Source organism: Ornithodoros turicata, chromosome 2 (assembly GCF_037126465.1).
Source record: "Ornithodoros turicata isolate Travis chromosome 2, ASM3712646v1, whole genome shotgun sequence".
Classification (NCBI taxonomy): domain Eukaryota; kingdom Metazoa; phylum Arthropoda; class Arachnida; order Ixodida; family Argasidae; genus Ornithodoros; species Ornithodoros turicata.
Genome location: NC_088202.1, coordinates 14,763,474 through 14,778,043, shown reverse-complemented (window position 1 = coordinate 14,778,043; position 14,570 = coordinate 14,763,474). Strand labels below are relative to the sequence as shown.

Below are 14,570 nucleotides of genomic sequence, written 5' to 3'. Positions count from 1 at the left end.
ACAAAAATTCTCCCCGTACCATGTCGTGCTCCAACCACTGCCACGAATCGTAGGGTAATCGCTTGTAATTCGAAGAGAGAGGTGGGCGTATGCCTTTTTGTGTCAATTATATATCCAAAGTGCCACAGCGAGGCGTGCACCTCCCTATTTCTTCGAATCAGGTGCCGCGTTTACATGAATACGACACTAGCGTCGTATTCATGTCGAATCGAATCCACCTATGTAAATGCGTCAATTCGCTAGGAGAGCGTATCGTATTCAATTCGCTAAACAGAGGTGGATCGAGACGGTGGATGCGCATTCAGACTGTGGATGTAAACAGACGATGCGCATCAAGGCAAGAAGAGAGGATTGTGGGAACTGGGAAGCGGCGTTCGGCTGCGGGCTAGTTGCGTCGTCTGCTACTCCTAGTCGGGATCACAAAATGATGATATTAGGGAGTTCGCAGCCACGCTCCGTTTTGGATATGTGGGTTAGTCTACACTAACAGAAGCAGGAGGGCTTGCAGCCGTAAAACAGATTTCATTCTGAAGTACGCTTGAAAATGGGGCGTAGATGCTACGTTTTCGACGTTTCAGCGTTCGGTGCTAAGGTAGCGGGACACCGGAAACGGCAGTATTTGCGGAAGTGCGCCTCTACCTTTCCGATATGACACGGCGTGGCGCCACCTCCGGTCTGGGCTCGATGCGCATTCATGTAAACGGTGGCGTATCGTGTTCTCTCCGGTTTCGACTCGATTCGATACGCTTGTGTCGCATTCATGTAAACACGGCTAGGGGCGATAACCGCATCATTCGTCGCAATGGTTCGTGCGCAGTGAGCTATTCACAACCTAGATGGGGTTGCCAACATCTGGGCGCCAACCATTGCGCCAAATGATACGGTAGCGAATGCGCCAAATGGTGGCAATCTGGCGACGTCCTATGACGCCAGTTTGTGTGGGGCAGAAACACATGTGGAATGTGTTGCTCTACATTAACATTAATAACCGCATGGAGGCGGGGCCTCGCCTGATATGGTGCAGCTCACTCTATAACGTTCCAAAATGCCAATGTCAGAGAAAGCTGGCAAGAGTGACATACCTATTTGCAGATAGAAAAGGTTGTTGTTCGTTGGGCCCTGTATGATTAGGGCACATGGAGAACCTGTATAAAGAAAGATATCCAGGGTTAATTGTGTTTCTACCATTGACAAATCTTGCATCTGGCTGTTTGGATTGAAACTGATCACATTGTGGCGGCCCGTGGAAGACGACGACGACGCGCCTCTGCTGCCACGCGCTACGGCGCTGGCACGGCAGTTCTACCGGCACCGTCCTAGCGTGAGGCCACGACCATCTGCCCGCTGGGACATTCCATCATCGCCAGTCAGGACTCATGTAGAGGGATACCACCTCCTCTACATTTGGTGACCCGAACAACGAACACCATGTTCGGCGTAATTCGGCCATGCAACATCCTAAATTTTTCGGCAAACCAGCAGCGAACCACCCTCTAGCAGGCAAGGCGCACCGGGACCACTGTTCCACCGGGGACCCGCAGGGAGACCACAGCAAGCTCAGTCTACGGCCTCCACCTGATTCGCGATGGTCCTCCCCGGCACTTCTCTGGCGGCAACCGGCATTCACGCTGTCGTACCGGTCGCGGTACTGTCGCCCACTCAGCAACTCAACACAATCAGCAACAAACAGCTCTCAACAACGATCACTCAACACACTCCCTCAGCAACAAGCAACGCAGCAACTCAACGCCACACAACGCACTCAAGCACCCAACCACTCAGCACTCACAACTCATCTCTGGAACCCGCCCGGACCGCAGCGCCCTTGTGCCCGCCATCCCGCTGCTGCATCAACAGCCACAATCGCAAGCCGTATCTCCAATCGTCCACCATCCACGAATCGTCCTCATTCTCCTCTTCATGGTATCGACGCGGACCTCAACCGCATGCACCGCTCCGCGTCTGAGGGGGGGAGTGATGTGGCGGCCCGTGGAAGACGACGACGACGCGCCTCTGCTGCCACGCGCTACGGCGCTGGCACGGCAGTTCTACCGGCACCGTCCTAGCGTGAGGCCACGACCATCTGCCCGCTGGGACATTCCATCATCGCCGGTCAGGACTCATGTAGAGGGATACCACCTCCTCTACAACATGACGACTTTACTCCGGGTCGCGGCGGATGCGGTGCCTCTCACTCAAGTTTGCTGTCGCATATGACTATGAGGAACGAGGAATGCGACTGTCTCGTTGGATACATCAGTGGTGGTTCCCCTTAAAGGGGTGGTGGTGATATTTTTATGTACGCGGTTCATACCGAAAGTAATGGGCAAACATTTTTTTTTTCTAGCACATTATTATTTATTGGTGGCAAACAAAATGGATCATTTTAATCTACAGTCCCTCCTTTATTTTTTCACATACTCTCAACTTCTCTGTACATATTTGTCCCGAGTTCAGGAAGCTCGAGAATTTCTCCGCAGTAGAAATCCGTTCCAGCAATCTGAAGGCATTGACACACTGCATTTTAGATGGCCTGCGTTGTCTCGTAAGATTGTTCGCGCAGCTGATCCTTCACAAATGCGAACACTTGGTAGTCGGAGGGCGCCAGATCAGGGCTGTAAGGTGGGTGCCACAGGGCAAAGCAGAAAGTCATCAGCTTCGTGCCGATATCGCTGCAGCAGTTCTGAGCTCGGGGCTTTTCGCTGAAGATTGTGGTCTTTGGTAAATAAGCGCGGGACCCACCGAGCACGAACTTTCCTGTAGCCTAAGCTACCTATCATCTCTTGCACTGCATTGTGCTCTATTCCAAGTGTTAATTCCTGCTATAATGTCCACAGTTACACGCCTGTCATTTTGAATAATGGCATCCACCTCTCTTTAGCCGCGTTTACATGCAAACATAGGTCGACTAAACGTGTTAGTCGACTTTTCTCGCCCAGTCGACTTCTACTCGTTTACATGTGGGAGGCTGGGGCGGCTGGAAGAATCCCAGGCGCCTACACGCCACTACACGCCAGGCGACTAACGAGCGACTTATCCGATAGAAGCGCCCTCTTCAAGTCCAACAACAAAGATTCGACGCTTTGGAGCTGTGATGCAATATTCATTTCCAGGATAATACACTGCATACTCTTTATTCCAAATGCACCTCTGCTGATTGCGAGGAGCTCCCATTTCCGGCATGTTGCTTCTTGCGAGAGGGAAATGACGTAGTGGATATGACTTGCAAAGTCTTCTTTGCCGATTTACATGGAAGATGACAGTCGACAGCTGTCTCCTAAACTACCCAACATTGTCGATTCAGCGGCGTTCAATCGACAGCTTATTTAAGTCGTCTTGCAACCGTTTAATGCAAGCCGTATGTCGCCTTCTGTGCCGAAATCGCCTTCTGCCGTCTTCATGTAAACGCAACTTTTGTTGCCCTGGGTTGAAGCTGTCCGAGGGCAACCGCCCCGAGATTCATTTTTGATGCTGGTGTTCCAGATTTGAAATGTTTCACCCACCTCCGGACACTGCTAGCGCCCATGCACACACTTTCATGAGCACGCTGAAGTCTCTGGTGAATTTCTTCAGCAGGGACTTCTTTAATGAGAAATTCGATGACAGCACGCTGACGCAACGTCATATCGTTGTCGGCCATCTTGCTAAGAGTGCAAGTGCTCACATGATGCAAGATAATGAGGTCACAAGGCTCTCAAGGGCAGCGCAACAGATGGCGCCACCTATCGCCATAGTCCCCTTCGTCTGCTGTTAGCGGGTGGTTTGCAAAAAAATTGTTGCTCATTAATTTCGGTACGACCCTCGTATGTGCAGTTTATTACATCATGCACGCCTTGTACTCCTCGCCAGAGCACTGTGAAAAAAGTATTACCCTGCGTGTCGTACTTGCCAATATACAAACCATTGAACGCGCGCATACGCGTGAATTCCGGATGTCAGTGGTGCGAGCGCTACGGTGTCAACTTAGGGTGTCATCGGGGACATAAGTGCAAAGAGGGGATTCTGACTGTAGAGCAGGCAGCACACGACGCAGCATACGGAGGACGGCGGTAGCTATGATGCTCTACAGATCATTTCGTCTCTCAGAGTGATGTAAAGTAAAGCCTACACTACTGTTTGTACTCTTCCTCCACTACCGAGGGGTCGACAGTATCAGCATGAGTATCGGTCGAGCAGGTTTCGGGGCCCCAGTTGCACGAGGGGCATCATAGTCTGGTGTGCAACTAACCTTTGCAGCATGGCATGATAGATATTGTCTGGTCTAGCTGGGAGTGGTTGAGTGTATATGTGAGGTCCCGAAGAAACAATGCCCAACAGGGCGTTGCATGGTCTTAGTGTCGTGTGAGGCAACCCATGCAGTCCGCCCAACCCAGCAGGCGAAATGTTGATTTACGGTAATATTGGCGCGGATGTTGACCTATCACATGCGACGACGATTGTTAACTCTTTCAGTGGAAGATCCACGAAAGTTCGTTCGTGCTTCGCGAAGCGCAGGGAGTCCATGCATTTAAGGAAGTAAGGCACGCTCTTCATATTGGTGAGGTAAAAAGAAGTTATCTTTACTTGGCAAATTTCCGAGTTCAGTTCGCAAAAATTTACGTAATTAAACTTACGTTACATGACATCACATCAGGAAGTGGCAGAAACCTAGTAAGAACAAATGCCGTTAACCGCATGATTCTAGGTGGCGTAGTTGTTTATTATAATTCAATTACACGTTTCTGGCACACCCTGTATGCGTCCTCATGGCAACATTGAAAGGACTTGTTCCTCGTTCAAAGCGTGTGTGAGCAGCGTTCGGTCATTGGTAAAGAGAGTCTCCAGCCATGAACAAGCTTGTGTTCCTCTTTTGTCCGACTTCTATCGACTCAGGGAAACACTACGAGTGTCTACCTTAGAGCAGCTCGCCTGCATCCGAAGTTCAACGACCCGTATTGTACCCGTATTACACCACGTGAACGTTCCAAACGGCTCACGGTTGGTCCTTATTGAGTACAAGAATGGCATCAAAAGGTGAGCTCACCCTTTGGCATCTCATAGAGTGATACTTCGTTGAGCTGTGCCAGACATTCAAGGCAGGACTGTTCTGCAATCAGAAGAGGTTGGCGTGCCATTAGGTCAGGCCCTGAAATACTTGAGCCTTAGTTGCGCTCACATGTGCCGCCGGCCGTCTCAATGTTCAGGACGAGACACACCGCACTACGTGGTCACGCGCGCATCTACATACTAAATCTTTTCACACTCCTAAAGGTGTAAAATGGGTGTAAAGTGGCTGTACACAGCAGCAATACACTATTTGTGCACCTTAAAAATCCGTTTGAGAGCTCTCGAGGGTGTAAGAATGTTGTATTACACCCTTTTCTGAAAAATCTCGGTGAGGGTGTGATACAGGGTGTATTGAGGGTGTGTTTGAATCTTGAACATACATTTACTTTGTTTCACTGAAAAGAGATCGAATACTGCAGACATGACAGGGGAACATTATGTAGGGTCCCCGTTTTCGGTTTTAATCGAAAAACATCGAAAAACATACGCCGGTTAAATTTTCCCTAATTCGGTTTTAATCGGAAAACATCGAATACAGAGGAACATTTCAGGAACCATGACAGATAAATTGCTGCACATGCCCAGCTTAAGATTCCAACATACCAAGCAGGCTTTCCTTTATTGCTCTTCGTTCTTGGTATTTGCTATGGTTGGATGACCTGCGACCACATTGAGTGTTCTAGGGTCAATCCCTTTGTCCCGGATCGGGTGCGCTAGTCGCAATCTCATTCTGCCATTGTAGTTGCCTCACAGCGTTTCTGAGCCTTTTAGGGACGTGACCTCAAGTACAATCTCGGTCACAGGCCTTTAGTTGTTTAGTGGAGAGGTTACGACAGTACATACACCTCCACTTTCCACGTACGGCGGTCCTGTTTTTCCGCGGCACCCGAGATGGGAAGAAAAAGGAAGAGAGCCTCGGACTACGTTTGCGAAAATTAAGATTTTGAACTCTCAGGCGCACAAATCAGAGCACCTGCAATCGCGGCGCCACGTGATTATGAAGAATCATCGTAACGAAGAAGGTGAACAAACGCCTTCCGGCCATTTCTTGCAGCACTTATAGAACTCGCGAACTAAAGAGCGCGTAGCAATGTTTGACAAGAACCTCGGCAAGTATGCTTGCACTTATTACTATAAGCTTGAATGTGTTGTGCTTTCATTGGTTTCGTGAATGCGCCATCACTTCGCTGTGGAGCAATAAAGCTTCTTGTGATTTCACAAAACTGGTAATTCGCATTGGTTGTTGTTGTTGAGGCTGCGTTAGACGCTCACAGCACTGAAATTACATTGTAATTGCTATGCGCCGTTAACTGTCGGGTAAACCATGTACACGCAAGGAAAAACATAGAAAAACTCCGATTTCTCGAAAATCAATAAACACAAAAAAACATACGCCGAATCTGCCCAGAAATAACATCGAAAACGCGGAACCCTAATTATAAGGGAGCGCATTACATAACAACAACAAGAATTATATTTTGACGATGGAGTGGGCAGGTTTTCCACATTACATAAAATTACTTGCGAAACACTAGAAGAACGCACTACATGACGAAATAATAAACACCTGGCATGATTAACAGCAGCGTGGATTAATTCAGGCACACTAAGGAGAGCTTGACATAAGTTGAGAAATAACATAGGCAATCAGAGAGCGCGTCACATGAATTGACATAAGTACGTCACACTACAGAAGCGCATGACATGGATTGATAAGGCGCCTGCCATCCGGGAGCTTGTGTAGGTTCAGCACGTCAGGTGAAACGCTCTTCCAATTTTTCAAAACAGTGGATTCCTGAGTGGTAGTTACCACATGGACATGCAAGTGGCAATCGTATTCAACGGTGATTAAACACAGGGAAATGAAAAGAATCTGAGAATTTACAACATATATTCCTAAGATCTCTGAAAATACCGGAAAGTCATTTTCAGGAATTTCTTTTACAATTACACAACTTGCTGAAACTGTGAATCCATCAATCGTGACACTTCTGACGACATCACAATGTCAACAACTATACGATTGTCAGAAACATAGCTTATGTGACATTCTGGTACCTGTTTAAGTGACACCTCTCTTTGTTCCATCAGTTTTCAGCAAAAAAAAAAAAAAGAATCAAGAGCATATAACAAGCCATGCATACCATTTTTCATATAGCTCATTGAAGTGTGTTCTGGTGAATTGACTATCCTTGAGTTGCCTATGTATAGCCGTATATATTTCCTTCACATAACATTCGTATACGCATAGTTGATCGCATTATAGTTCACCAATTACCTAATGACATGCAACATGAGCAGACCAACTTTTACTGAATACTTTAGATGCAGTGAAACTTTTTACATATATGTTCATTTGGTGATTATCAAAATGACATAGAAATACATTCCTAGATGGTCCTGGGCATATACCCAGAAAGTGTTGTCAGCTCGATGCGAAAACAGTAGTTTTTTCGCATCAAGCTGACAACATTTTCTGCGTATTTTCTTATTCAGCGTTGAGACTTATACCCTTCCACATGATTACACCGTAACAATGTTGACAGTGTTAAACTACACCTTAAAAGGTGCGTGCCCTGCACATTTGGGTTTACACCCTTTAAGGTGTAAAAAGGTTTAGAGTGTATGGTATATCACGTGATACAGTTGCCATTTGTTTTCGCCTATTCTCCGAGTAGCAGAAAGCTTTCGAAATCTATCCTAATTTCGTTAGTCCCGGCGTTCCAGAGCGAGCCATAGCCGTAGACAAAGACGTACTATACGCCTAAAGGTGCGAAACTTGGCCGTGGCATGGAAGCAAGAGTGCCTCCTTGCTATGTTACTACTCTCCGATGCCGGTGCCTATGTAACGGCTAGGCCTACTCTGAATGGCACACAACTAGGAAGGTGATCGACCTTCCAGAAATGAAATGGATAACAAGACCTGTATTGGTGACTTCGTATCGCGCCAAGTTCTATAGGTGCACAATATGCGGTACAAATTTTTTGTAATACTCAGGAAAAAGACCTTGAATTCACATGGGGTTTGCTCTTGAAACGAAGACACCTGAGTAAGAAGTTTGAAGTCAGACCAATGTACCCGAAGCGAGATTCCATAACAGAGTTCAAATGATGCCAAAAGGCAATCGAAAGAATTTGTGAAACTTAATACGGCTATGGCACAATGTCCCAGCGTTCAAAGTCCCAGATCTCAAAATCCGTGATACGAAAAACACAAACTGCAACCTCAAAGCATATATCTGCTTGGTCTGAGAATGACCGTGTTTCAGACTATGACATCACTGAACAACGTGACAGCTTCGCGTGTTTTTGATATTCATTGAAGTCGTTGTAGCGAATGAAATTCACGTTTCAGCGATGGTTAGGCTTAACAGGGTAGGCGTGCTGAATCCGCACAACACGAAGCGATGTTGTTCAGTTTATTGTCACACGACACATGTGTATGTACGCTGCTGTTGTGAGACCAAGATTAGTTCAAGTTTGTTGACTACAGTTCCCCCGTGTACTCTAGGCAGTGTCAGCATAAGACTGCGCGCGATGTAAAAGAAATACGTACAAAATATTTAAAACGCAAGGACAAAATACTGCACAAGATACCAAAATGAAAGCAAAACAATGTAAAAAAAAAACACTACTGCGAGAACGATACTAGACATCGGAACGGGAGTAGCGTTCCCAATGTCGCACTGCTCTCTAAGACGACAAATGCATAAAGCATCGGGCGTGACCCTTAAAATGTGTTCTTAGTAACAAAAAAAAAAAAAAACCCTTAAAATGTGTTTTTACGCGATATTCGCTACAAGGGTAGCATTTGTTAGTAAGAACCCTCAGCTAAAGCTGATTGCAAATTTGCTTTCCTATGGTACCTTGTGAACGCTTAGAAGGATTAAGTGACACAATGAATAGAACACGCTTGAATGCGCCTAAGTTAACCCTAAACACGTTTCTTTCATATACCCACTCGGTGCAATGAAATAACCACAGCACTCAGTTCTTGAATTACTTCGGAATTTCTTTAACGTTTGTAAACGGAATACAGTCGTAAAGGGTAGCAGGTATATGACAAGTGTAAGAGTGGAGTACGGCCTGTTCGAACATTTTTGAAGTGCGGGGTTTACAGGTTCGAGTTTCTCTTCTCACCGAACCAGAGATATATGCCGGGTAGCCTTGAAACAGAGGGAGCGTCATAGCGCTCATACATAGAGTCATAGCCAGTGATGGGCAGTACTTGAAGTACCAAGTACTCAAGTAGTACTTTAAGTACATTTCTGTGTACTTGTACATTACTATAAGTACATTTTAAATCGTGCACTTTGTACCGTACTTAAAGTACTATTTTCCCAAGTACTTTCCCATCAAGTACTCAAGTACTCAAACTTGGACTCCAGACAAAAAAGCACAAACGAGTATCAAAAATGCACCCTACTAAAAGCGGTAAATGACAACAAGGAAACGAAAACACACAGATGTGTGTTTTCGTCTTCTTGCCGTCATTTTAGCGCTTTTAGTGGGATGCGTACCAAGAGTCCCAGTCTGACATTTTACCAAAAATGATTTTTGTGCTGTTAAAGAGCATATTTGTTTAAGCAAATTTATTGTTGAGATGCTCGAAATGTTGAAAAAGTATCAACGCTTCTATGATTATACAAGACGAATGGAATGCAAAGACACGCACACGTTATGACACAGCAACCGGCAGCACAATGACTTGGTCAGTTGTCACTTTAGTTCTCCCAACGCAGGGTTCTATGCTTTTTTTATATTGTTTCCTTCATTGGCAATTAATAGTCATTTTATATCACAATGTGTGATTGCATTACATGATGAACACTCTGAAATACATACATGCTTTCATTTTTACATTTTACGTTTTTTTAATTGGTCACATTGGTCGCTGCAGATCACAGTCGTATAAAAATGATGGCTTACATTGTGTTTCATCCCTTTTTACTCTCTTCATATTCTTTTTTTAAGCATGCTGTATTTCAAAAAGCAGCATGGAATGCCGAGAAATATATAATCTCCGTTGCCCAGTACTTTTTTTTTCCCTTGAAATTCCCTAGCCTGTTATAGTACAAGATTAGTACCGGAGCACCACACTCTGCGGGTGATCTTGGATCAGTCAGGGTATAGTACAGAATCACAGCACAGCTGACTGATTATCTCTCTACATGTACGAGTAACTCCAAATTATGTCATCTGATTAAATTGATATTCGCGGCTTCGCACTTAACCTAGGACTTTATGGCTTTAGAGCATTCGTCGAGAATGCTCGCTACAGTTTTGCCAAAAAAGCAAAACAGATACTAAACAGTGAAATGCTAAGCGATACAAATTAAATTGGCAATGTACTTGATGAATACTTGAAGTACTTTGCCTAATACTTTGTACTTTACTTGAAGTGCATTTGGAATTGGGTACTTTGTACTGTACTTGAAGTACTAACGACGCCAGGTACTTGGTACTTTACTTTAAGTATAATTTTGTGGTACTTTTCCCATCACTGGTCATAGCCAGTAATACATTCTGAAGCTAACATGATTTCAAAACACATAGATAAACAGAATAGTTAGAGGGCTGAGTATCAAGTAATGAAACAAAATTAAAATAGGATACAAATATGTTTTTGACAAACTACTCAGTAAGATACTAAACACTAACGAAAATTTTCGAAACGCAGAATTTTCAGCACCGGCAGCGGTGTCTGAGACAACAAAGCAATAGACTTCTACCCGACGAAACGTCATCATGACGTCAATGACGTCATCGTTGTAGGAACCGAAACCGAAACAAATCGGAAGGGGATGGCTGGGTTTCATGAATGGGCACTTGTTCGCTGCCCCCATTGAAAGAAAAGTAGGACAGAAGGTCGTGTACCTCTCAGAGACCACTGTAGTCCCGTCAAGACCCTGGCTGTCAGGCACGACCTTGTTCGACCCTGCCTTTGAGCCTAGTTCAACTCTACCAAATTGGTGGGGCTGTCGAACACTATGACATCATTTGTTTACAAACAGGGAGAGCTCTATGGGTGGCGCTGTCGAACACTATGGCGTCATTTGTTTACACACATGGAGAGGTCTATATACTCGAGGTCGAGTAACAGTAATGTGTTTCTCTCGTGGTGTCTCGTGTCGGCCTTCTCTCATTTGGAGACATTTTTTAGCTGTAATCTAGCTGTTTTAATGACATTTCTTGTGGACACTGCAGCGCCTCTAACTTTTAAATCTTACTGATTTTTATTTTGAAGCGTTTGGGAGTAGCCAGTTCATGTGTTTTGTAGGAGCTATCATCTCCATATTTGTCTTTCCTGATTCCAACTCCAATCTAGCTGGGATTCTTACTACTGCTTCCGCTTGAAAGGCGGCGACATCGTCGAAGCCAGACTTGTACGTATTTGGAGTATTGTATTTAAAATACTGTATTTTAAATACAATTTGTGGTATTTTGGTACTGTACTCAATACTTTTTGTTTTGTGTATTTGTAATCTATTTAAAATACATTTTATGGTATTTTCTACTCAATACTCTAATTACATATTTTGGATCTCCCTCTCAAACTTTCTGTGTCTTGTCTTTCCATTATCTTGCTTGTTCAGTGAAAATTCCCTGAGTCCCTCGGACTTGACCCGGACATTGGCCCTTCTTGGAAGTCTCCATTGAGAGATATTGCCCCGTGTGTACTAATCGTTGGCGAGTGAGGGTTCTAATATCTGTGCCCTGACGTGGTGACGCCGAATTCTGACCTCGCCGAGCAGGCACCTACTAGAAGTTTGCTTTGTTCTGGGTCACATATACTTAGTGGAGTTATCTGGTATGTCTTTGTCATCTTTTTGGGACTTAGGTTTAGATGACTCCTATCACACAGCGGCGGCTTGCGTAGTGGGCGGGGTTTAGGTGATTCATGTCACATAGCGGCGACTAGCCGCATTGACCAGTGACCGGTGACTTTTTGCGTTCAAGGATAAATAGTATCTTAATTGTATTTCACATAGTTTTTGAAGTATTTTGTACTCTACCGTAATTACTTTAATTTTCATGTATTTATACTCTATCTGAATTGCATTCTAACGTTTATTATCTTATCTTATTATCTTATCTTTACATTTTTGAGTATCTTGTACATGTCTGGTCGAAGCTCATACACGTCAAGCGCATACCTTCGGTACACGCCACAAGACAAGGAATTGTTGCGCGTATACTTGTCGACACACGCGACTCTGCAATTCCCAGTGAGTGTAGCATCAGTATGGAACCTACCAGACGCTAAGTTTACCCATCACTGGACATACCTTTGGCGCACCCAGGTGAAGCATGCCTTGCCTTATGGCTCTCAATGTGGTGGCTGTGCCGTCCTTCGCGGCCCCCATCCGACCTAGCGGGACTGTGCGGTGCTGTGGAAAAGCATCATCGGAACATTTTTCAAGCAAATGTATGAAATTTAGCTCCAGTGTATTAGCTGCGTATAATTAACGCTGTACAGCGTAGCACGTGCCTTAGGGCGACCTCACGTCCGTAACACGAGCGGGTAAGCATTTCACGGAAGCTTCTCAGGAAGTGCGCTGCATAGCCCGACGCGTAAACCACCGCTGTTCCCACAAACGCCAGTAGAAAAGACGCCATGGAACTGATCGATGAGAATAACGACTGTAACATGCACAAGGGACGACATGGTTCGGTTTGTTATGTCCTTGTAAAGTAGAAGTCTCGCGCCATGCTGTTTCTTTTTTTTTTTCGTTCCAACACAAACGGTCAGTGGGTTAGAAACATAAGAGTACACAAAACGTACCACTTTTCCAGAAATTCCGTTCAGTATTCCCATCCCATCACACACCATCATAACGGCGAGGTCATCTTTTATTAGCCGAGGAGCAGAAATGAGCCAATTGGAAGTTAATGCTCGCGAAAGTTACAGATGGGACAAAAAAAGCCCCCTCTTGCCTCGACCACATCTCCAAAACAACGTCTCACGTCTTTCTAAAAAGCCACGTGCAGAGGGTGAACACGTTACTGCAAAGCCCAGACAACGACTGTGCTCACCCTGGTGTCACAGACGAGAAAAAAATATTGCTAAGAAAATGCCACGCGACAAACGCGAACTGTCGCCCGTCAACTTGCCCCCATCTTCAAGTAGCCCCACATTACCCTATGTCAACTGTGTGGAGACGTTTGTAGATGCGTGCCGTGTGCTGCTCGCAGCGGGCACGGCTTTCCAGGTTGCTGCATTAAATACAAAAAATACACGTTTTGAAAAGATAAGCAAAGCCGTGAATGAATGCACGCGTTCGCGACTTTCGAAGTCGTAGTGTGAACATGGCATTTAGGCGGTGATGGAGACGAGTGAAAATATAATGTGGCCTGTACATAGATCTGTAATTGGTGTATGGGGCCAAATTTGGGGCAAGTTTTGGGCTCATCGCGTGGGTGGTGCAAAGTTTGTGGGCGAACTTATGGCGCCAGTAAAAACCATCCTTTCCCATCAAGACCATCAGGTCACAGTCGCACGCAGGCCCTCTTCTTACCACATCTCATCTAATTATCTCATTTCCACATTCGTCTGAATGTGTATGCAGGAATGCGAGAAGATCCCATACCAAACGTCACGTTTAAAAGAAATACTACTCCATATCTTTGATTAAGATATTGTTAATACTCAAGAAACTTTACAGTAGGAAGGAGGAAGGAAGGAGTTGCCTCAGGACAGAAGCCGCCGATATTTCGAACAGAGACTGTTCTTCTTCTGGGCACCGTCCTCATCATTGGCATGGTATTTAAAGGGTTAGGTGTGACGTGTTTAAAAGTTCATGCGAATTGTGGGTCAACAGCCCGGAGGGAAGAAAGGTTCCGTACGGTGTTTTACGGCCGGAGGGAATGGCTGCTTTGTTAGAGTGTGGAGGGGATTATGTGAACGTAGTGATCTAGGCTACAGACCGGTTACAGTAGGAAAATTGGGCCTAGAAAATAAAGTGCTTGTTGCGTATGTGCGACACGACGGTTACTGAATATCCTGCGTTCTTCTCTGACTGCTGCATAAACCGAAGTTGGAACTGAACCGGGGAAAAGACTGTACGTACTTTGCATAAGTTGTGGATGCATAGGTGACCGTGGACTCTGCGATGCCATTTGTGTTCTTCACCTCAGTATCCACGTTGAGTTGATGTTCTATGATGCTCTTCTTCCTCTATACTTAAAAATGGGAGGCGCATAGGCCAGATGCTATGATATTGGCTGCTGGAACAAGGAAGCGATATTTTGTTCTGTCTCTAAACGACATATTGCTGTGGAATAGAATAATCAGTCGCAGGAATTTGTTTTCGTTGGTCACATTATCTTGTATAGAGACGTTTAAACACACATTTTAGGTAGCAAAAGTCAGAAACAGCTATCTCAAAATGGGCCAACAGTAAGCGAGCAGAGGGCCGCAAAACAGACTAACAAACACAATAGCGGTCTATAACCAGGACTGGAGACCACTGATCGGAACATAAAGGTGAGTTTATTTGCCTTTGCGATAGCAATAAAGGACA

The 14,570-nt window shown here is 45.2% G+C and overlaps 1 protein-coding gene across 3 annotated transcripts in view; it reads right to left on the bottom strand.

Annotated features, from left to right (window-relative positions):
• The window catches only part of LOC135383137 (phospholipid scramblase 2-like), a 53,009-nt gene extending 38,740 nt beyond the window's left edge, over positions 1-14,269 (bottom strand). For all 3 annotated transcript variants that reach the window (XM_064612740.1, XM_064612739.1, XM_064612741.1), the window contains exons 1-4: positions 14,118-14,269; positions 12,336-12,437; positions 5,024-5,086; positions 1,083-1,145 (exon numbers count right to left, since the gene is read on the bottom strand). In XM_064612740.1, the coding sequence (XP_064468810.1) occupies positions 1,083-1,145; positions 5,024-5,086; positions 12,336-12,437; positions 14,118-14,166 (277 nt within the window). In that variant the 5' untranslated portion in view covers positions 14,167-14,269. The remainder of the gene's footprint in view (positions 1-1,082; positions 1,146-5,023; positions 5,087-12,335; positions 12,438-14,117) is intronic.
• Between the last annotated feature and the right edge of the window lie 301 nt (positions 14,270-14,570).